Here is a 23,524-nt window from a genome sequence, read left to right as displayed (position 1 = left end):
CTAAACACACAACCTGAGCTCAGCCCACAGGTAGTGTCTGCCGCACTGTTCCCCAACGCAGCCCGAGAGAAAATCTGGAAGTTCAATAGTTAATGTCTTCCTTGCTGTTTTTCCTTTTTCCTCTCTCTCTCTCTCTCTCCCTCTCCCCTCTCTCTACCGCTCTCTGTCTCTTTCTCTCTCTATCTTCTTTCCTCTCACCATTCTCTTTGCTCTCACTCCCCCCCCCCCCCCCCAGCACTCCCCCCCTCTGCTCTCCCCCCCACCCCCCCTGCTCACCCCCCCACCCCCCTTTTCTCTTGCTGATGGACTCTTCTTTTTTTTATTTTCACACTAAACCATCCCCTCTTTTTTTTCTGCTCTCTCTTTCTTTCTCCTTCTTTCCTTCTCACCCCCCCCCCACTCTTTTTCACTGCATTTTCCTTTCAAACCTCCCTCTATCTCTCGTCCCACCCTCCCCCCACCCCCCCCCCTCCGCGCGCTCCCCCTCCCTGCCTGTCTTTCTTTTCTTCTTTCTTTTCTTCTTTCTCTTTCTTTTTACCACATCCTTTCTTATGGCTCAGCCTCCCTTCCCTCCCCCTCCCTCCCTCCCCCGTCTCTCCTTTCCCTTCTTCCTCCTTTTTTGCTGCATTCTCTTTTTTCCCTCCCCCACCCCAGCTCTCTTTCCTTTCTCCTTTTTTCTTTCTGTCTCTCTCAACCCCCCCCCCCCCCCCCACACACACACACACACACACACCCTCCCCTCCCCACCTCCCCCTCCTTTCCTCCACTCTGCTTCGCTCCCCCCCTCCCTCCCTTTGCCTCTTTCTTCCATATTCTCTCTCCCCCACGTCTGTCTACCTCCCTCCCTCCCTCCCTCCCTCCCTCGCTCCTAACTGCTTTTCTTTCTCCTCTCTTTTGTCACATCTCTCCCCTTCCCTCACTAGCATTTCTCCCGTACAGTGGATCCTGTCTGCCAGCGTGATTAACCACATCTACAAATAATGAGACAAACTTCCTCATCTGGGTAAAAGTTGAGCTGTTTTTAAAAGGCTATCTCAGGCAGTATCTAGTGTCTGCCATAGACAGACACACCTCCAGTCCACATCTCTGTGTGTTTTGTAGGTGTGTGTGTATATGTGTAAGAGAGAGAGAGAGAGAGAGAGAGAGAGAGAGAGAGAGAGAGAGAGAGAGAGAGAGAGAGTGTGGTGGTTTTTGTGTCTATGTGTGTATGGATATGTCTGCATTGTGCTTGTTTATGTATGTGTTTCTACTTACGCATACTGATTTCAGATTCTGTATGATTCTGACGAGTGTGTTTTGTGTGAGTTTTTTTGTGTGTGTTGTTGTGTTGTGTGTGCTTGTGTGTGCATGTGTGTGTGTGTGTGTGTGGTGTGTGTGTGTGTGTGTGTGTGTGTGTGTGTGTGTGTGTGTGTGTGTGTACTTGTACTGAGGAAATGCTGATTAGATTTTTATAATTGTTTGTGTGTTTTGAGCAAATGCTTGTGAAGGGAGACGCATGGTAGGAGTGTGATCAACAGAAGATAGAGACCGCGTCTCTCTGAGCCTTAAAGAGAAATGTGTGTTGAAGGGTCATGCTGAATTGTAGGTAGTGAGAAAGGGAGATAAGATGTGTGTGTGTGTGTGTATGTGTTTGTGTGTGTGTGTGTGTGTGTGTGTGTGTGTGTGTGTGTGTGTGTGTGTGTGTGTGTGTGTGTGTGTGTGTGTGTGTGTGTGTATCTGTCTGTTCGTAAGGGAGAGAGAGAGAGAGAGAGAGAGAGAGAGAGAGAGAGAGAGAGAGAGAGAAAGAGAAGTGAGATGGAGGGAAAGGGGTGGGAGGAAGAGAAAGAAATGGGGTGATAGTGTGTGTGCGTGTGTGCGCTTGTGTGTGTGTGTGTGTGTGAGTGCGCGTGTTGTGGTGTGTGTATGTGGGAGGGAGGGAGGGGGGAGGAGGGAGAGTGTGGGGTGGGGGGGGGGGGGGGGGGGGGGGGGGGCAGGCACAGTCAGTTCTGATAACAGCAACAGTAGGAGGAGGATGAGCCGTGGGACCGCCCCACTCTTCCCACAGATATAAATAGGAGGAGGTTTTTTTGCTCCACACATTTCTCCTGAAGAATGAGATCCCTGAAACACCTCAAACATCACTCCAGGAACAATGTGGTGAGTTTTGGAGCTTCAAGACAAGCCAAGGTTTGCGCCGTTTTACCGTTTTGCTTAACAGTTGTTGTAATGGCTTGTTTGTCAAGTGTTTATATCCGGTGTGTGAACATGTGTGTGAATATGTGTGTTTATGTGTGTGTTTGTGTGTGTGTGTGTGTATGTGTGTGAGCGAGCGTGTGTATATGTGTGTGTGTGTCTGGTTTTTTGCAAGAAGAATGCTCACTTTTTGTTTATATACATTTGCACCGTAACGGCAACATCTTTAAGAAGATACCGGTGGAAAAACAGCATTTTTTTTCTCAGTTTCCTCTTTCCCCGATGTAGTATTTATTGGATTTCTGAATTGTTTTCTGCTGTGTTTGTCCTTAGGTGTCTTTGCAATGCAACTTGTGAAATTTGGAAGTATGGACACTTGCAATTACTCTCGTTCCTCTCCCTCTCCTTGTCATTTGTCTTTTCCTCTTTCATTTTGTCAGCCTTTCATTTAGCTGTGCTTTCTCTCTTCTCTTCATTCCCCGGCTCCCCTCCCTCCTATCCCTCTGTTTCTCTTTCTCTCTCTATCTCTCTCTCTCACTCACTCAGTCACTCACTCTGTCTTTCTGTCTCTCCAGTCCCCCCCTACACCCCTCCCTCTCCCTTCCCTTTCTCTCTTCCCCTCTCTCACATGCTCACTCAATCTCTCCCTTCCCCTCCCCTCCCCTCCCCTCCCCTCCCCTCCCCTCTTTCTTTATCTTTCAGCCCCTCCATCTCATTTCTCTCTCTCTCCCTCTCCCTCCACTCCTCCCCCGCCCACAGCTCTTTCTGCTTCTCTCTATACCTCCCTCTCTCTCTTGCTCTCTCTCTCTTTCTTTCTCTCACACACAAACACACACACACACACACACAGACACAGACACACAGACACAAACGCATGCTCAAATACACACCTACTTTCTGCATTTCTTTTCTCACAAATACAGTCTGTCTCTGTCTGACTACTTTAAAAGCAGTAATTATAAATGACGTGGTTATCAGGGCATCCAGGTCTACCCCCCACCCCCCCACCCCCCCACACACACACACACATACCCACCCCCTCTCTCTCCCATCTCACACACACACACACACGTTTTTTTTGCTGCTTTATCTCCTCTTTCTTTATCATTCTATCTACTCTTTCTCCTCCCTGAATTTTCTATGAGGAAAGGCAGCGTCTCTTGTCGGTAATGTATGGCGGTGAGGCACCGACTGTGTAGCGCTTACGCACACAAGCAGCGTGAGAGATTTGTTATACATTATACAGATCTGATCCTCACAACAACCAGTGGGCTTTGGCCCTGGCCTCTGCCTGTCTCATGTTTACCGTAGAGGCTGAGCCCTGGCTACAATGCTCTCATTTCAAATCGATCAGAAATTCTTTTGAACTAACCCAGACTTTACAGTCGTCTCGGACAAACATTCGGCTGTGAGTCCATAACACACCACTCTGATTCACGTAATTATGTCGGCCGGCCTCATGAATAGCTCTGGAATACTAAATGAGCTGGAAGTCTCAATCGAACGTCTGCTGTGGATATGAGATTGCCTGCCAGCTTATATCAAGTTGTTAGGAACAGCCGAGCTGTGGCAGGCGTCATGAAGTAGGTGGCCTAGGTGTGTGGCTCCGCCTGGCTCATGAGTGGGAAGGTTGGCTCCAGTGATGGGCCGAGTAAGGCCAGAGAGAGGAGCTGCCCCCAGACCCCACAGGAAGTGCTGTGGACAGTCCACGGAAGTCAGCTTCCTGGTTGGACCTGCAGCCCCCCCCCCCCCACCTCTCTCTTCTATTCTGTATTATTCTGAAGCCTGAGCAAGGAAGGAAGTCGGTTGCTAACACAGATCTGCTTTATCTCCTCAATCTAATGGTCTCCTCTGGATTCCCTGCAAGGAAAAAAAAAAGGCGTAGTCAAAATGCAGCTTTCACAGGCAAACGTTGACGAGAAAGGAAATCTGCCTGCATTCCTCCTGGATCAGTTTGTTTTAATTATTGCCGATACATTATTCAAAGCTGATATCGATAGCGCGACTATAGTTCTCCTCGGATGAGGCTGACCGCTTATCACCAGGTCTGTGTACGATGCATGACTTGTGTGTTTTTTAGACGCGCGGATCTCTGACCCTGAGCGTTCGTTTCTCAACAGGAAGAGGTGACTAGCCGTCTGGCACAGAACTACCCCAAAATGATCGAGAGCCAAATGGACGTGTCCACGCAGACAGAACCCGTGGTGGTGCTGTCCCTCGCCCAGGCCGCCGTGCTGGGGCTCATCTCGCAGAACGAGATCTTCGGCGCCACCATCGCCCCCAACGGCTTCTACTCGGGAGAGCCCAGAGAGGGCCCCCCCCCCCCCGGCCGAGGGCCCGGAGTACGAGTACGCCGACCAGCTCATCGGGGCCAACGGGGACTACCTGGCCGAGCCCGCCGACTCAGCGGACGCCCCGCCCCACTCCAGCCAGAGGAGGAGACCCGGGCCTCGGGGGAGGACCAAGAGGCCGAGGAGCAGCGCGGAAGAGGAGGAACGTCCCCGCAGAGTGCCCATCCCGCAGGCGCAGATCAAGGGGGAGCGCCTGGAGTCCGACACACCTCCTTCCTGCATCCACACGCACAAGAGCCGCAGCCAGCAGGAGGAGCCGGCCGGCAGGCAGGCTGGCTCAATGAAGGAGGAGAGGGCCTGTGGAAGCTGCAGCAGCTGTTCCAGGGACAGCCCCAGTCAACAGGAAGACCGGCCGCCGCAGCCCGAAACAGAGGAGAGGGCGAACGGGGAACGACGGGGAAAGGAAGAGGAGCGGGCGGTTGAGGAAGAGGAAGAGGAGGCACTGAACCTCAAGACAGGAAGAGACAGCGGAAGCCCCCTGATGAACCGCTTCTACGACTCGGGCGAGCCGGCCTACGAAGCGGGGGACATGGCCCTGCCCGGGGACTACGAGGACAACGGGCAGGCCATGCTGTGGTCGGACCCCGAGGGTCTGGCACGCCGCATGCAGATCGACCGACTGGACATCAACGTGCAGATCGACGAGTCGTACTGCGTGGACGTGGGCGAGGGGCTGAAGCGCTGGAAGTGCCGCATGTGCGAGAAGTCCTACACCTCCAAGTACAACCTGGTCACGCACATCCTGGGCCACAACGGCATCAAGCCCCATGAGTGCCTCCACTGCGGCAAGCTGTTCAAGCAGCCCAGCCACCTGCAGACTCACCTGCTCACCCACCAGGGCACGCGGCCGCACAAGTGCACCGTGTGCGAGAAGGCCTTCACGCAGACCAGCCACCTCAAGCGCCACATGCTGCAGCACTCCGACGTTAAGCCTTACAGCTGCCGCTTCTGCGGCCGGGGCTTTGCTTACCCCAGCGAGCTGCGCACGCACGAGAACAAGCACGAGAGCGGCCAGTGTCATGTGTGCTCCCAGTGTGGCATGGAGTTCCCCACCTACGCCCATCTCAAGCGCCACCTCACCAGCCACCAGGGTCCGACCAGCTACCAGTGCACTGAGTGCCACAAGTCCTTCGCCTACCGCAGCCAGCTCCAGAACCACCTCATGAAGCACCAGAATGTGAGGCCCTACGTCTGCCCCGAGTGCGGCATGGAGTTTGTCCAGATCCACCACCTTCGGCAGCATGCTCTAACACACAAGGTACTGGCAGCGCACGCCCCTGTGTCGAAGGTACTTTAACTTCATAGTGTGCCTGGTTTCTTCTCGGTTTTGTCACACTACATAGTCGGATATCAGATGTCCCATTCCAGACCCTGTTCTCATTGGCTCATCTGGTCATCTGAGGTTTCAAAAGCAAGATCTTTGTATGGAAAACAAAAGCTAAATGCCACTGTTAGGTAGATAAAAGCATACATACGGGGCTTTGTAAACATAATCATCAAAGGCTACAATGCTTTGACTTTACCCCCTATCACCCCTGCATGCATGTGTTTTGGTATAGAGACTGTTGTCCAGTACTTCCTTTTAAGCCTCGTGAATCATACCAGTAGAACCACTTCCCCTTTCTTTTGTCTATAGTTTTCACAGTTTTTTCTGTGAAACCAATTCGTTGGTTTTATATGCAGTTTGTTCAAACTACAAATATGACCAGATCCTAACTTAATTTGGAATGTAAAAGCCATAGCTAACAATACTTAGCAGTTGTCACTAATCTATGGGATCTCATGCCTCAACACTTGGTGGAGCTAAAGTCCCCCACATCATTATACGATTACAAGCTTCACCGCACTTGGCAAAGCCATTGAAACCCTATGACACCCAAAAGTTTTCCTGTGAATTATTATCCTTTATATTAACAAAGGGTCCCACTTGTGTTTTTTCCAGGGTATGAAAGAATTCAAGTGCGAGGTGTGTTCCCGAGAGTTCACCCTCCCGGCCAACCTGAAGAGGCACATGCTGATTCACGCAAGCGTGCGGCCCTTCCAGTGCCACATCTGCTTCAAGACCTTCGTCCAGAAGCAGACCCTCAAAACCCACATGATCGTCCACCTGCCCGTCAAGCCTTTCAAATGCAAGGTGAGCATAACCCCTTGAACAATGGATCAGGAGTCCCAGTGGAAGACAGCAGAGGGGAAGTCCGGTCACTAACCTTTGTCCTCTTGGTGTGTTCAGGTGTGTGGAAAGTCCTTCAACCGGATGTACAACCTCCTGGGCCACATGCACCTCCACGCAGGAAGTAAGCCCTTCAAGTGTCCTTACTGCACCAGCAAGTTCAACCTGAAGGGCAACCTCAGTCGACACATGAAAGTCAAGCATGGCATTTTGGACGCCTCTATTGAAGGACAAGGTAAACAATCCGCTGAGTATGTATGTAAGGATTTATGCAACTATACCGCCCATTTGATTTGGTCTATTCCTCATGCAATTTTATGAAGCAGCATGCTTACTACTCCGTTGACTGTTTTGTGGCCTACCCCTGCTCTCCCACCATGTGTTTAGTAAATATAGCAAGACCACGATTAGCCGTGGCGCTCTATCTGCGGTCAAAGTGATATGAAGGCAGGGAAGGGTGGGGCAACTTACTCACTGTCCTCCTCGGCACTGTTTGTCTTCAGGAAGTGTCTGTATTTGTTATTTGAGCTTCTGACAGACGGGTCAACTCATATTTGTGTCTCTTGCTCTCTCCAGAACCCCCTCAAGACATGGAGGGACAGGAAGACTACGACGAAGACAGCTTTGAATTCAGTGAACGAGAAAACCGAGCCAGCAACAACACACCGGACATTGCTAAACTCTCTGAAATGGAGTACTACAGTAGTTACGGGAAAGGAGCGGCGCGCTACAACACTGCATGAATCCTATTTAAATCACCCGAAGTAGAATACAAGTGACAACCGATAAAAAAGAGGGGATGTTTTTGTTTATTGCTGTATAAAGGCACAGTTCCCGGTTTGTTCATTAAGGGCATGAAGTAACCCTGTGATATCCGCACATTTTATATGCACTGGAATATATCCTTATGCTACCTGGCTCCAAAATGTATACCTAGACCTAGCTACACGCTCATCGGTGGAGTTCAACTCAAACACGTGTTTGAAAGATACTGACTTACTTAAATATAGGGACGTTTATTTTTCCATTGCAAATATGATATACGGAATTCCCCTTTCAGCCCAAATCATAAAGCACATTTTAGCTGAATAAACTCATAAAGGCATACAGCGATGAGATAATGCAGTTAATGAGACAATTCTCAGCCAAGAAAGTCTGCTGGGGCACACTGATTAGATGGGCTAAAAGAATTAAACAAGTCCTATTCATTTCACTTGCCAACGCATATCAAGTTAGGAGTTAATGAATTTCATTTGTATCACTCTGATTCTAAACTGTGATTAGGAAAAATCATGGTCTTTGAAATGACCATTTGAAGTCCATAGAATTTGCAACTCAAATGTTATTGTATTTTACTGTACAGAATGTATCAGTCATTCCGTATGACGGCTGGATACTTAAATCAGTTTGCTGCATTGGGGGCACCCGTATATGTCCAGTCTGGTTTTTAATTTCCTGTGTTAGCAAGTACCACGCTGTATTGATTCTTAGTCCATGAATGTAATTGTTGCTGTGAGATGTTTAAGATGCTAATGAAAATACCCCGTTTTAATCGTGGAGCCTCTTACCAAAGAATTGGATCGACCTTTTGCCAAATCTTGCAGCTAAGGGCAGCAACAGCCTTGCTTCTTAGCATTGTATCGAGCTGGGATTGGATTTCACCGAGCCCAATCACAGTGCTTACATAATTACATTTACCCCCCTCCATCCCCGGCCCCCCACTCCCCTGCCTAACCATCAGTAGATTTCCTCAAAAGATTACCAGAGAAAAGACTGCATTACAGCATTTCTCTCCACAAACTCCAGCTCCGCCTCCTCCCCCATCCAGGCCTTCGCACTACCAGACTCTCTAAAGCAATGCACACCCTGCTCTCCTTCCCCTAGTGCCGTTTGGGTTTCCATGGATGAATTTCAACAAGAATTGTCCCCCACCATCCCCCGAAAAGAAAAAAAAACTTGGGACAGAAATATTAAGTGGCCCCGTGTGCCTGCCATCCATCACGCTGTACAGTAGTCTAAAGTGATGAACGACAGCCCCCGAACATGTGACAGGGCCATGGACCTCATGGAAAATGACTCTGGGAGTGGGGAAATGCTCAACATATTCATATTTCCCAGCGCTTAGCTTTTCAAACCATAACACGCACACAAGGCATCCATTTGCAATGTTGATATGGCGCATTTAAAAAAAAAAGAAAAAAAGATGCTACACATTCTTTCTGCTGAATTCTTGAAGCTTGTGTTCAATCCATCAGTTTTAGTGATGATATCTCTGATGGACTCTCCAGTTGCTTTCTGTATTGTTTACATTTGTGTGGAAACAATGAATAGAAATGTATGTACAATGTTGTGAACCAGATGATACTGTAAAATAAATTTATTTACATTAAAGAAACCCACCATTCTTAAAGGAAGAGAGAAGCAGTAGAGGAGAATCAAGGGAGTTTATTGGCATCCCAGCCCTTGGTATAGTTCATACATTACAAAAATAGGGTAGAACATGGAGGGAGGCACTAGACTGAGGCACTAGACGGAAGACCAGTTAATAGGTACGAACCATAAAACCTAATCACAGAATACTTCATTTCCTTTGACACAATTGTTTTTTTAAACACAAATTGTTTTCCTTCAACATAAAATGGATGCTTATCTTGACCTTTTAAGTTAAAATGGATGTACAAAATACATTTTTAATGACAGTATCTTTACTAGGTTCGCTGCTCTAGTTCACGTTCTTCACTTGCCCAGAGCTTTATCCAGATTTAGCCTGATGGCATCCAGGAAGTCAGTAGTATTGACGTAGTGTTCGTTGAGCTTGCAGCTGGAAGACAACAGTCAAAACAAAATCAGAACTTGCGACAGCTTATGCACCTTGCAGTGAATTCAGATGGATGCCATTTTAGGAGCAGGTAGGGGTTGGGAATCTTGCTCAAGAATGCCTTCTACTGGTGGACTGCAGTCATTGGGGATCCAACCCAGTACCTTTCAGCTGGTAGTCAAATCACTCACCACATCCTCGTACTCAATTGCTACGTTATCTAAAATGATCACTTCTGCTTAGCTGAATATTTTTGTCACTTTAGAGTTGCTAAATCTCGACTTACTTGGGCAGGCCGTGGATGCAACCAGCAAGATCCTTGGTCATTACACCGCTCTCAACCGTCTCTACGCACACCCTCTCCAGGATCTGAGAGAACCTAAGAAACGAATAAACAAAAAAGGTTGGCATTTATTCATTTCAACAATAAAACATGGTCTAATCCGACAGCAGCGCCACGACGTCCTGCTCACTTGATGAGGTCGGGGTTGCCGTCGAGCTTCCCACGGTGCTCCAGACCCCTGGTCCAGGCGAAGATGCTGGCAATGGGGTTGGTGCTAGTGGAATTACCCTGCATTGGTGGAGAAAAGAGGTGTTCAGTGATTACTTACCTTCATCTTACAATCGTTACACTTGCTGCAAATGTCTGATGAGGTGGCGCCAACGCATCGTTATTGGCTGACAACTGTAGTTTGCATTTCAACCACAAGATGGCAGTGGTGCTTCGCTGGTGAACTGGCCGTGGCACTAGGCCACTGCTTTTGGGATTAACACGTGGATGGAATTGCTACAAACCTTCTGGTGCTCCCGGTAGTGCCTTGTCACGGTGCCATGGGCAGCCTCTGCCTCGATTGTCTTCCCGTCTGGGCACACGAGCACTGAGGTCATCAGTCCCAGAGAGCCGAAACCTGAGGGCCCAAACGCACACAGGGTCATCTTTCCCTGGCCTTTCAACCAAAACAACGGGGCCTTCCGTTTGTGATTATAAATGAGGAGCAGAGCGTTGAGTCACATCTCACCCTGAGCAAGGATGTCAGACTGCACGTCGCCGTCGTAGTTCTTGCAGGCCCACACGAAGGCTCCGGTGGACTTGAGCACCTGGGCTACCATGTCGTCGATGAGTCTGTGCTCGTACCAGATCTTCAGCTTCTCAAACTCAGACTGGTAGTGCCTGCAGGGCACAGAGAGAGGGTCAACCAGGTATGGGCTAGGGGGGGCCCACACGATAGACTGATTCTGTGGGGAAAATTCACTCACTTCTCATAGACATCCTGGAAGATGTCCTTGAATCTGCCGTCATAAGCCTTGAGGATTGTGTTCTTAGTGCTCAGGTACAACGGCCACTTCTTAGCAATGGCATACTGGAAGCAGCTATGTCCAAAGCCCGAAATAGACTGTTGGAGGAGGAGTCAGGGGGGGGGGGGGAAAGAGGAAAGGTCTTGACTTGTAGAGGTCATACAAGCGTTAAAAGGGTGAATGACCTACCGTCTACTGAACTTGACCTCATAAATACACTTCACTAACAAGTCTGTTTCCCCTGGACAGCTTTAGAGCCCAATGCATGACCTCCAGTGTTGTTAAATCAAACAAACCCGCACTAGCAAACACATAGTGGCGGGTGGGTTGACAAGAGGCCAGTCTGGCACGCTTTAGATTCCACGATAAACTCAGTGATATCAGCAGGTTGAGGTTTGTTGCCCTCTTGGGTCTACAATATACCGAGGTAATGGAGGTTGTTCCGGCACTCAATCGTCAGTTCTCCTGTCTTTATTGGGGTTGAGTCAACAGTCCCCAAGCGTCTATCAAAACTAACAACCGTGATATAAATGGAGAGGGGTCCTCACCTCGTCTGTGTTGTACATGCCCATTCCACAGCCCCCGGCCGGGAAATCGTACACCTCCCATTCTTTGCCCTGGCTGCCATCAGTCGGGGTGAAGATCATCTTGAATTTGCCCGGCTGGTCCACGACAAAGTCTGTTGCCCTGTACTGTGGGACAGGGCAAAAACATAAAATAACTGTCATTTCATGAGAAAATTGCAGAAATTTGGTCCATGCCAATAGACAACCACATAAGGCAGATGTGAAGGAAAGATCCCTTGTAAAAAAAACATATATATATACTACAAATAAAAAAAAAAAAAGGCAATGGGACAAGTGCGACATCTTGAGATTGGGTGTTCGGTAGGGACCCACCTGGTCTCCAAAGGCGTGTCTGCCGATGGTGATGGGTTGGGTCCAGCCTGGCACTAGCCTGGGAATGTTCTTGCAAATGATTGGCTCACGGAAGACTGTTCCACCCAGGATGTTCCTGATGGTTCCGTTGGGGCTCTTCCACATCTTCTTCAGGCTGAACTCTAAAAAAGTAAACAACGCTTAAACAACATGGCCGACCATGCTAAACAAGGTTTACGCACAAATTCAAAGAGGTACATTGGTATGATGATGAAACTATCCAGGACCGATATCATTTTAAAAATGACTTTCTTGTACTGATTTTAGAAGATGGCATTTAGTGCACATGCGCACTGCCATGAATGTTATGAAAATAGCATTAGCTATTTTGGAGACTCGATACATAATTGTAACGTTTGTGGTAGAGCAGCACGAGAAGGTTGAAGAGTGCATATTCACCCAAACTGTAGAATTGGAACTTCATTGATATAGATACAGGTTTGGGCTCCTGCTATTGATTACATTTTGCGACTGCACATAGATGCTAATCAAAAATGTAAGTCTGACCAAATATATTTGAAGCTGATACTTCAGTGAAGCAAGGAGAAACGGTAGTAACGATGGTTTCATCACCAGATCAATATCTTCCTTCAAAAGCTGGCTAAATAAAAAAACATAAAAAAGAAACATAAAAAATAAGCTCATACCCGTCACTCTTTCTTCGTCTGGTGTGATGGTGGCGCATTTGACAGCCACGTTGTACTTCAGGGTGGCCAGGGCGGAATCTATGGTGACCTGGTCATCGGTCTGGTCACGGTACGGAAGGCCCAGGTCATAGTACTTCAACTCCACATCCACGTTGGACAGGATGAGCTAACCACAACAGAACAGACCTCTTTCAATAAGACTAGGACCAAGTATAGGAATGACAGTCTTCACCATTTAAAGGGAACAAAATATTGCACCTTTTATCTTTGGAAATTACTAGCAATAGGTTAATTTCAACATATCAAGCAAAATGGATAATAAATGCCCTGTGAAATACCACCATTCATTTAATGTCTTTCATTTATTTTTGTTATGGTGTTGTATGTTCCTGTTGTCTCTACAAAAAACCCTTGAACGATCTCCCATGATCCTCCATGTTTTCCCTTCCCAGAGTCAATGCACCATCTGCTCTCTCCAATTGGAAATCATCCAGTAACAAAAAATAAAAAAAACTCCCAAACATAATCTTCCCTCTCGTCGTTCTCTCGCTCATTTTGTACAATTGCTCTCGCTCTACCCTCTCAGCCACGTGTCGGTTGGTTGTGTAAAAATAGATCCGTCAGACAGCCTATGCTATATTCCGCCGCCTTTGGGATGAAAGACAGACATGTCCCTGAACGCGTCCATCCAGATCCCCAGCTCCAGGGTATGAGTTTTACCTTCTCCTTGATGAACTCCCAGATGATGCGGGTCATCTCGTCTCCGTCCATCTCCACCACTGGCTGGGCCACCTTGATGCGTTTGTCGGCATCTGTTAAAATAAATAAAATCATAACACAATCACAAAACAAAATCAAACCAGGGTATGAGTTGCAACTCGAGAAAAAAGGGAAATACTGGGGCAAAGAAGAGTAAAATTGAGGATCCAAGGCAGGATATGTGGAGTCACTCATTAGGCAACATAATTTTTTTTTCTGGTTTACCAAAAAATCCCTTTAAGACTAATGCTTGATTATGTGTGGTGTGGCATGAAGTTATGAAAGTATTGCAAAGGAAGTTAACAGAATAGCTTGAAATTAAAATCTAACAGATGCTATTCTAAGTTAAAGAACACTACGATTATTTTTCACACCTAATTTATGCTGGTAGATACAATAAATTATTTTATTCCAGGGTGACTTTCATGACACACAAGGTCTCATGTCAATTCATAAAATAGCCAACCGTAGCCACAGAAGAAAGACAAAATCATTGCTGCTTCGAGTGCAAGAAATTAGACAATATATATTTCCCAGTAAATGGACATTCCCCTGAAACAAGTACACTGCATGCCTCAATCATCTGCATTTCCCTTGTGCCTTGACATGATTTACAGTCAAGAGATCAGAGGTTGCATTCTGCAGAAGACCACTATGAAAAAGTAAGACAGCGTGTGCCTGAAGAGGAATTTAACCTTTACCATGCACTGTCAATAGTAGTAGCACCTGCCAAAATAGCCCTGGTTTGCTTCATAAATGTTCAGACTAACTTCCAGTACAAACCTTTTAGTATCATTAACAAACATGTTAACAAATATAACAGCACAGTAAAAAGGAGGGGCCAGACTAAAAACATGAAAAATAGTTTGAGTTAAGCCTTTCTTTAGTGAAAAGATTTGATTAGCAAGCAACCACTTTTAATCATTCTAGATAGGCTGAATAAAAGTTCAACAACCATGATCGTTTTCAGGTAGTCATTACCTACCCAGGGCATTGATTACCTTAAGTAAACATCCCAGATACTCTTTAAGGGGACAGCAAGATAATGCCTTCCACTGGAGCAATCAAAGTCAAAAGAGAAGACTGGTTAATGAATAAGATCGCTGTAAACCTTTTACATTTTCATTGTTCTTGTAAAGTGCTTCTATTCCTATGGAATGTGTCGCTCACAAAGAGTTCACCCTTCTTTGGAGATAGACATATGATGAGGGCATAGGTTTTAGGAAGCCATAGGACAGTTGCAATCCTTTGAATATGACTAGACTCTGGATTATATTTTCAAAAAAGTGGTCAACAGATATGTTTTCTAGCTATTAGAATGCATTAAGTTAGAGAGAGTTTCTCAATGTCTACTAAAATCTGTGTCCAAACCATGTCTGGTAAAAGTTGTGAGTGGTTTAACCTAGACATGCTCAAAGGACATTCGCTATGAAAAGGAATGAGAGCACATTGGGGAGGGGCTTCGGGAAAGCAGCATGATTACATAACTTTCTCTATGTAGGCTAGAGACTGTTCATCTGGGCTCTGTAGAGAAGGCTCCCTTATGATGTGTATTTGAAAAAGAAAAACCCAACAATTCCATGGGAGATGCCATTGTGAGGTCTAGTCAGCATAACCTGCTATGAAGACATAATTTGATCATTGACCCTGACAAGCCTTTAGGTAGGTGGAGACTGTAAAGCAAACTGTTTTTTTTTAGAAAAAGGTCATCTGGATCACCTTTAGTAACAGAGGTCCTATACAAGCCCCAAATACCAAGCAAAAAAACGAGTGTTCAAAATGCACACCCTAGAAAAGCCTACCGGTTTTACAGTGAAAGTAAAAGCTACGACTTTTATACAGCCTCTGTTGTGTGTTTGTCAATGTAACTAAACGCACAACGATTACAAATATATATAAAAGGATACGTAGCCCCAGTACCCGTATTTGTAGTTACTTATTAGAGATGGACTACTACCCGTTTTCCTGTCGAGTGCATGAGGGTTTAAAACAGTAGCATAGAGACTATCCTGTTTGTCCCAACGTTACTAAAGCCAACAATGGGCATTATTGTCGGACTCCAAAGTGACCCCAGCAGTAACTATGGAGTTAGTAACAGTTCAGCCGAGAGCCTGTAAAACAGCTGGGGATTACATCGAACTACATGTCCTTCAACTGACCCGTTGCCTGGAGTCATGGAAAGGGGTGTTTACACAGCACATACACTTCATATCCGACCTCAAATAACTTGTCTACATACGTAAAAATTCATCAGCGAAAACTGGTTTTCGTGTTAGAGCTTGAAATCTGCTTTGCATTTAATTTAAAATGATGCATGATATGGCGCTAAGGCAGCCATTGCCCTCTTTGGCTTGCTGGGTCTTGTCTGACCTTCTGGGTAAAGTTTTCAAGTCAGTACTGTGCCAAGACAACCGCGGAAAGTAATAGTATACCATTAAAACAAATAAAGGGCACAAAAGTTAACCACATATATTAATGCAGCAACAACCATGAGTAGATACTATTTCCAAAAAAAAAAAGTATGCTTTATTTGTTCGCAAGTCGTTTAGCGGCCCGTCCATTCAAACCCTGCCAAGTTCTTCGTGGCACATTTTTTCTAAGAAGCGAAAGTTAATCGTTTGAGCAAGCTACAACAGACGTACTGCAATGAAATACATTAACACTTGTTGATCGTTGGAGAGGCCAACTGTGAAACAATCGGTGACACTACACGCATTCAATCAAAGGAGAGAAAAACGACAGTTTGCAAATGAAGGAAACGACAAAGACGTGACCTGAGCTGGCCTCAGCCAACCCCCACCCCCCCGACTCGAGAGGTTTTCCACTGGCCCCACTTTGCGCGAGGGAGCATCGACACATTTTAACAGTTGAAGCTGTCTGTAACTGACTTTTGAACGCTCGTACATCTGCGTTCGTCGTTCCTCTGATTTCATGGCACTTCGAGCAAAGCTAACGACAACTAGCTAAAACAAATGTGGCGTTCAATCGGCTATCATCGACCACGTAGAGGCAACATTTATTCAAACAAAATATGATAACGATTTCCAACTCACAATTCCTCTGTTGCAAAGTCTGGCCGTTGGCCGCTTGCGCAAGCACTGCTGGGTTTCTCGAAAGAGATGCCGCAGACCTCGACAGGGAGCTAAGGACCTTCAGGTAACCAGCCATTTCTCGCCCTTATCCTTTGCAGTTGATTCTCCGATATAAACTCCGCAAAAGGGGCTGAAATTATCTGCGCCTGTACTCGCTCGGTATTACGTCAAAGGAGCAGAGGAGGAGCCACCCACTCACTGGTACCATTGGCTGAGTGGGGCTGTGCTTGGAGCTTACGTCCAGTGTGAAGAGGTCACATATGTGGGACTTGTCTCTTTTCGTGTTGAATGAACTTCCCTTGTAATACACGTTTTGCATTTGCAACCTTAACACATATGGCCTGGAAATGTTAGATTCAAGCACCCAAAAAAGCCCAAACAATAGCCCATACAATAAGGCCAGCCAATAAACGGACATCACCCAGATAAACAGAACACCAGTGACATATACCTTATTCCAAACTAATAAAACGACGATGCTAGTTACATTCTGGAGTTCTTCATGTCAGATGAATCTCTAATTTTAGCAGGGCACCATAGCTACCATAACGGGGAAAGGAATGGGAAGTAGGTAGTCATGTGTCGTTCTGGGCCTGAGCCAGATGCAGCAAGAGTCTCGCTGCTGCAGACAGAACAAGCGAGTAAGGGTCACCTCCACTGTTAAGCTTTAGTGTAACTCCCGAATATCAAAAAACACTATCCAAATCAATTCACTGGGTTCACCCATCTTTGGAATTGCACAAAAAATCATTGTCATATAGTTAGTGTGTGTGTGTGTGTGTGTGTGTGTGTGTGTGTGTGTGTGTGTGTGTGTGTGTGTGTGTGTGTGTGTGTGTGTGTGTGTGTGTGTGTGTGTGCGCGTGCGTCTGTGTGTTTGTACGTGTAGGAATATAGCCTACATTTTATGTATTTATTTATTGTTTCCTATTGTCTCCCTTGCTACCCATGTTTTATTTATCTTGCAGGGTTGTGAAGGACTTTTTTGTTGTAAAAATATTATAAAACAAGATATAAATTCAGCTGATATATTGGCTACTGCAATTCAGACGCAATGTATAGGCCTGTATGCTGCATTTAGAGTACTCAAAACAACACAAAGAAATGCAAACTATTTAAAATACACAACTTAGTTATCAACTTTCACCCACCTTGGCTAGAACCATAGAAATTGACTCGAACTACGGTCCTGCGCTACTGGACTGCATGCTAACTCGTCATATCTGTGATAGTGGTTACAACGCCCCCCACTGGAGGAATTGGTATCTGATCAGGTACTGTGTACTTGGTTTACGTTTTTGGTTTGTTTTATTATTTGAAGAGGAATTGTGTTAGGCAACCCATTGCAGAATAATGGTTACGTCAATGAATACAAACTGATGTAATTAGATTGAATGATAGTTAAGTACTTCTTGTATCACAACCTGAAAGTTTAATTATTTCACAAGCAAAGCATCCAACATGCATTAAACACATGATGGTACACATATACGAAAAAGTTAAAACACCAGACTGACCAATGTTCATACTATCTCAAGGTGATAGCTTATCTGAAATTGAATTAATCCCACATTTCAAAAGCATAGTAAAACATATTGAATGATACTGACAACTGTACATGCTTCCCAATATGAATATGCGGGTGAGGGGGAACAAAGTTATTTGGAGGGGTTTCTAAGCTGTCCCGTTACAGCAGCTAATGATACAGTTGGCTCCTAAATTAGTGTTTAACTGTAGATGTCTGAACGACAGGCGCATTGTATTTATGAGCTTTTGTAAGTGCAAACTACCAATTATGAACATGCTGGTTGGAACCCCTGCTTCAATACCAAAGAAAAGGACTGAGATGAGATAGAAGAAAGGCTTCAGACTGAGTTATACTATTAGGGAGAAGTCGAATACTGCCCTCTTCAGTTCAACTGCCGCAAAAACGCAGAGGAGAATTTGGATGTGTGATTGCCCAAGAATGTATGTATTACCGTACTCAAAGGAGTCTCAGATACAGAGTTACCATTTTTATGTGGGCCCAATACTGTCCGACTAGCATGTGGGAGCAGTGAACGTGTTAAAAGAAAATAAACATCAGACAACAGACAATTGGTAGACATTTATTTTGAAATAAACAACAATCTACTTACAAAAATACTATGCAATAAATTATGTTCTTTGTCTCTTTTAACAGAAGAAATACTTCACAGTAAAGTGATGTGGAAGCCTATGTTGTTAAAACTTGAATTGTCCTACATTTATAATTGATTCATTGATCCCTTTACCACCGATTTCTTGGTTGACTACGGCAACAACTTTCTGTGTTACTTATGTAGAGAGTGTCAATGGTGTCAATGGTGGTTTGACCATCTGTGATCGCATGTTTAATTCTCCTGGATAGTAATGTTGTGTTGTTATATATAGCCCATTGCTTCTTTACCTTCCCCTGTGTATTAAAGCTTTTCATTCATTGATTCAGATCCTCCAAAGCAATTATTAGTAATCTTAACAGTTTGTTTGTTACAAGAGCGATAATAAGGAGGAGTGTTTTGGTGGATCATCAGGAGAACGAATGGCCCGCTGCTCAAAATGTTTTTTAAACTCCTTGTTCTATTTCTTTGTCTTAAAGGCACTGTGTACACACTCGCTATGAACAGTCAAATTCAACATCATACTGAAGCTACGTCTCGGACCAGTGAATCACTTCTTTTAAGTATTCAAATGAGTCCGTACAGTTGTATTTACAGACACACAAAGTGCATCCAGAGTTGGCTACATGGACCCTGTATGTTCTAGTACTACATTATCATTGCAAAGCTAGTGTATGTGATCGTACCACATTCTGGAATTACATTCAAAAGTTGATTACATATAAATGCTGATCATTTGGAAAACTACAATTCTGAGGTTTTTGGATCACTGAAGCAGGGGGGAGGACAACACCTTTCTATATTGCTCATTTTTCGATCAAATGTGGAAACATTTTCTACATGATTTCGACAACATCCAACAGACCCGCGCGAGTGGTTGACAAAGCTCCACGATAACCTTATTTCCTGAAATTGTTGAAACAAACATGGCCTCTCAACGCGGTGCTGACACTGACTAATGGGCCAGCTCCTCAAAATCCGAAAGCTGCTTCATCTGCTCCACTTGCATAGAGTGCCTCCGGATCAGCTTCTTCTTGGGCTTGAGACCCACTCTTTTCGGGGTGCTGGGCGGAGCTACAGCCCTGATGCCCGGTGCCATCGGTGAAGAGGGCTTACTGCTGGCCCCGATGTCCGGGATGGGCGGGTTAGGGTTGATGTTGAGCGGGGGCAGGTACCCGGGCCTGGTGTGGGAGATGTGGTCCAGCAGCAGAGTGCCTGAGCCACGCCTCTCAAGCAGGCCCGGTGCCCGCCGGCGCGCCAGCCCGGGCGAGGAGAGGCTGGCGTTGCTGTCCAGCGACTCCCTGGAGCTGGTGAGCAGGGCCAGCGGGGACATGTTGAGCTTCCTCCGCTCCAGCGGGACCTGCGGAGTGTCCTGCGTGGCCGAGTCCGAGTACAGCTGGGAGTCTGAGTCATAGTAGTCGGTGTTGCCTAGGCGCCTCCTGTGCACCAACGTGTCCCTCAGACTGACCGGGCCGCCGGTGCTGCCCCCACAGCAGTCTTGCTCGGGGGGCCCGGTGCTCCGACGAGCCAGGGGCTGGTGATGGTTCAGAGCCTGGTTCAGGGTCTGATGCTGGTTCATGGCCAGGTCGTACGCCATTTTGGAGGTTGGCGGGACGGAGATGGAGGTTGTCATCTTGCACGGGGGATCGCTCACGGACGGGAACAGGCATTCTTTGCCGTCAACGCTGTTCTGTCGGGACAGCGACGACCGTTTGCTCAGGAGGGCGAGGCCGTTCAGCCCCGTCACCAGCTCTTCGTTGGAGGTGGCGCGCCTGCTGTCGTCGTGGGACGCAGAAGGGGAAGACGCGGCCGCAGCCGCGGCGGCGGTAGCAGCGGCCGCGAGGACGGAGGGGGCGATGAGGCCCCAGGGCTCTGACTGGAGCCTCTTCAGCTGGGGCAGGCGCGCTCGCTTGGGGTTAGCGGGCCGGCGCGTTGGCGAGGCGGGCACGCCGTTAGCGAGCTTGGCCGCCGAGCTGGAGACCTTGAGCTTGGTCTGGAAGCTGACCACCGTGTTCTGCTGCTCCCCCTCGGCGGGGTGCGGCGTGGGACAGGCGATCACGTGGATGTCGGAGGGGGAGGTACAGTACAGGGAGGAGCCCAGCTCTGGCGAGGGCGGCACGTTGAGGTACTGCTTGGTGTTTTTGGCGCCGGACGGCGACTTGTCCGTGGTGATGATGATGACCTCCTTCCCCTTTGCCTTGCACGTGTCCAGCAGCAGCTTGAGCGTCTCCTTATCGTCAGCGTTGATGGCGTATACGAGAGCCGAGGCCCCGGCACGGTCCCCCAGGCTGGGGTCGGCCCCGTTGCTCAGCAGGTGGGCCACCACCTCGTGGCCGGCCCTCTGGATGCAGGCGTGCATCAGCGCCGTCTTGCCCGCCTTGTCCTGTATGTTGGGGTCGGCGTTGTTGTCCAGCAGGTACTTCACCAGCTTGGCCTTGCTCACGCTCTGCTGGTCGACGTGTTTGGACATGCAGGCGACCATGAGCGGTGTCTCCCCACGCTCGTTGCTCTCGTTGATGTAGGCCCCCCCCTCCAGCAGGAGCCTAGTGAGCCGAAGGCGCTGGAGCCACACGGCCTTAAGCAGAGAGTTGCCGTCGGTCCGCAGCTCCAGGATGTCTGCCATCTTGCAGATCGTCACAGGTCTGTCCCTCGGTGGTGAAACGCAACTACAACAACCCAAAGCCCTTTTTTTTGGGGGGGGGGGGGGGGGGGGGGTTGGAAGAGATTCAGTCATCATAGACAAATAAGGCATGAGAACATATTTGAAAGTCGTGTTAAAACAATTGGTTTGTTTTTTCCCTAAAATGTTTGCTTACTAAATGATCATATAAAAGCCACTGCCAGGTGGTGGCAGTCTTTTCCTGATAAACATCCAAGGACCATAAGTCGAAAGTACAGCGATCACAAATCGGTTTAATTGTTATAGAAGATTTGCAAAAGCTATGCAAACATAAATGTTTGCTATATTTAGGGATTATATAAGCCGCCGAGTAGCGCTGCTTAATGACGATAGATGACAAAGGTGAGGTATTTTTGATCCAGCAACTACATAAAGTAGGCTACATACCATTAAAAAAAAAGCTATTAAATCCTATTTTCATTTTTGAACGTCTATATAATCATAGATTATTTTCATTTGACTTGCCAGGCAAGACACAACCATTATATGAACTAGCGGAATGGCTTTCCGTGAAGCGTCGAGAGATAGTCGCTATCCAAGGTGCTCATTTTGGACGCGATGCTTCACAAATTGTCTAAGTCATCGCTTCACTTTACAAGACAGATAATTTAAATCACTGACATAAATAAACGTTTCTTGGTACACACATATCCAATGTAAAAGTTAACAATCCTGTTCAAGGCAGACAAGGCAAATGAGACAATAACTCCTCTCTCGTATGCTGCATCCTACTTTTTACATTGCCTAAAATGTGTAGATTTCATAATGTATATTGCCAAAGAAAATCTTACCTGGAGAGAAGACAGGGTTGCCATTCTTGGAGTAACTAATAGTGATTATCTCAATAAAATCGCAAACGTGCAAATAAATGCAACAACGCACACTTTGCGAGGATCTCGCAGAATATTCCTTTTTTGGTCGCAACTAAATTCCAAATTCTGCTTTCCACTTTTGATTCGTTTCGGACTAGAGTATTACACTCTGACACCATAGCTTATGAGTCTTCGCTTTTGTGATGGGTGCAATCCATCCACATCAGTCCAATGGGCAGCATTCCTTTCGCTGCGCACTCGAGAATCACAACCTCAAGATGCTGAGGATATAAATAACTTTTCTGCTTGTTGAATGAAACGTGTATTCTCTTGACGTCAGAGTCGACCAAAATAAATGCCTTGTGAAAAACTTTGCTATCTTGCACTCATCTACCAAAAATATAAACAAAAAACATTATCCTCCAAAGAAATGTAAATGTAACTCACTCAGGCTATTTATTTGATTTGGAGAGGACAATGAAGCTAAATGCATGCTTGCATGCAAGCTACATCAAGGGAGTTGAAGGGCTGATGTATTCAGTCATGCTATCCTTCTTCTATTTCCAAGCCGTATTATGAAGCTTACAATGAAGGAAAAACAAGCACAACAAACGATTACACGTCTTGCAGAGAACCATCAGATTACTGTTCTCACTGTCAATGTGCAATTTAATGAAATTACGAAATTAATCATTATCTTTGTTTATCCACACTTGTATTGAAACCGTTTTTTCATGAATGTATTTAGAATTTGACAATTGTTTATCATCCAGAACAAAATAACATATTTTTTAACAATTTTTTTAGATCAACTGCCACTTACGGAGGCCAAAATTTACCAGTTATAATATCCATAGAGCTCTAATAGGGCTATTTCTATTTTTAGGTTGCTATGAGACCGAAAAGAAGCACTTGGTAATGAGAGCAGTAATGTTTGCAGCGTTGCAAGGAACAGGTAATCAGAAACATAACATGGCACAGGGTTATACATGGGGAGGCTGGTATTCAAAGAAAGGCTTTTTAATAGACTTTATTATTTGCACATTTGATCATAAGCCCTCTGACCCCCCAGGCCTATTCCTGAGAGATTTTAGGGCTAATCACTTTATTGGCCATCTTAACACTCTTCTGATGTCTCGGAGCACAAGTCGTCGATGCCGGCTGTGATTTCTCACCTGTGATTGCCTTTTGATCTCCAGGGACATGTTGTTTACAAGGCACACAGAGGGGTGAAACCGAGGGCTTTATAAAAGCAGCGGGCGGCCAGCCCTCCTCACAGTAAGGAAGTGTGACAGTGCTTGAGTGATTGTTTTCTGTTTTGTGTCTATCCGTATGCTTATAGTCCATACGGCATACGCCCCGCTCGCTATGGCATCTGCCTCATAAACACTGATGTATATTTAGGCAGGAGACGACCACTAGCCCATATAGAAACCTCCATCTGAGTGTGGTTCACCGACAAGGAGGAGCGACGAAGGCTGTGAGTAAGCAAGCAGGCGTTGAAACGCTTTATTTATAATTCATGGCGGTGATGGCTGATAGTTGTTTTCTGTCTGTTCCGTGGTCAGAAAATGACCAAAGAGCCGTCAAAATCAAAGAGGAAGTGTCTGATGGTAAATAATACAGTGTAAGCTAATCATCGTCACGGCCCCTG

The 23,524-nt window shown here is 46.4% G+C and overlaps 3 protein-coding genes across 3 annotated transcripts; 1 reads left to right on the top strand and 2 right to left on the bottom strand.

Moving 5' to 3' along the window:
- Positions 1–1,994: 1,994 nt before the first annotated feature.
- znf710a (zinc finger protein 710a) lies at positions 1,995–8,867 on the top strand. The gene is given in 6 exon segments (XM_060061918.1): positions 1,995–2,136; positions 4,293–4,502; positions 4,504–5,781; positions 6,466–6,657; positions 6,754–6,928; positions 7,270–8,867. Coding segments are annotated over 6 exon segments (2,067 nt in total). The 5' UTR covers positions 1,995–2,091; the 3' UTR covers positions 7,437–8,867.
- A 256-nt stretch (positions 8,868–9,123) lies between these two features.
- Positions 9,124–16,612, bottom strand: LOC132465173 (isocitrate dehydrogenase [NADP], mitochondrial). The gene is made up of 11 exons (XM_060061977.1): positions 16,205–16,612; positions 13,113–13,204; positions 12,393–12,558; positions 11,707–11,867; positions 11,356–11,499; positions 10,769–10,905; positions 10,531–10,682; positions 10,307–10,419; positions 9,985–10,082; positions 9,798–9,890; positions 9,124–9,514 (listed from the first exon to the last, which is right to left on the bottom strand). The coding sequence occupies exons 1-11, from the start codon at positions 16,317–16,319 to the stop codon at positions 9,430–9,432; spliced, it is 1,356 nt and encodes a 451-aa protein (XP_059917960.1). The 5' UTR covers positions 16,320–16,612; the 3' UTR covers positions 9,124–9,429.
- Positions 16,613–17,624: 1,012 nt separating this feature from the next.
- Positions 17,625–22,197, bottom strand: ankrd34c (ankyrin repeat domain 34C). The gene is made up of 2 exons (XM_060061944.1): positions 21,850–22,197; positions 17,625–21,062 (listed from the first exon to the last, which is right to left on the bottom strand). The coding sequence occupies exon 2, from the start codon at positions 20,999–21,001 to the stop codon at positions 19,334–19,336; it is 1,668 nt and encodes a 555-aa protein (XP_059917927.1). The 5' UTR covers positions 21,002–21,062; positions 21,850–22,197; the 3' UTR covers positions 17,625–19,333.
- Between the last annotated feature and the right edge of the window lie 1,327 nt (positions 22,198–23,524).

The sequence above is a fragment of the Gadus macrocephalus genome, chromosome 9 (genome assembly GCF_031168955.1).
Source record: "Gadus macrocephalus chromosome 9, ASM3116895v1".
Taxonomy (NCBI): domain Eukaryota; kingdom Metazoa; phylum Chordata; class Actinopteri; order Gadiformes; family Gadidae; genus Gadus; species Gadus macrocephalus.
Note: the sequence above shows the minus strand (reverse complement) of the source record. Positions and strands in the feature narration are given on the sequence as shown.

Bases quoted from the DNA above. Each gene is read 5' to 3' on its own strand.
- LOC132465173 (XM_060061977.1), bottom strand. From the start codon at position 16,319: ATGGCTGGTTACCTGAAGGTCCTTAGCTCCCTGTCGAGGTCTGCGGCA. The intron at 11,500-11,706 runs GTGGGTCCCTAC...CCTGTCCCACAG, and splicing joins GACACGCCTTTGGAGACCAG to TACAGGGCAACAGACTTTGT. The intron at 10,083-10,306 runs GTTTGTAGCAAT...CCACCAATGCAG, and splicing joins ACTACCGGGAGCACCAGAAG to GGTAATTCCACTAGCACCAA.
- ankrd34c (XM_060061944.1), bottom strand. From the start codon at position 21,001: ATGGCAGACATCCTGGAGCTGCGGACCGACGGCAACTCTCTGCTTAAG.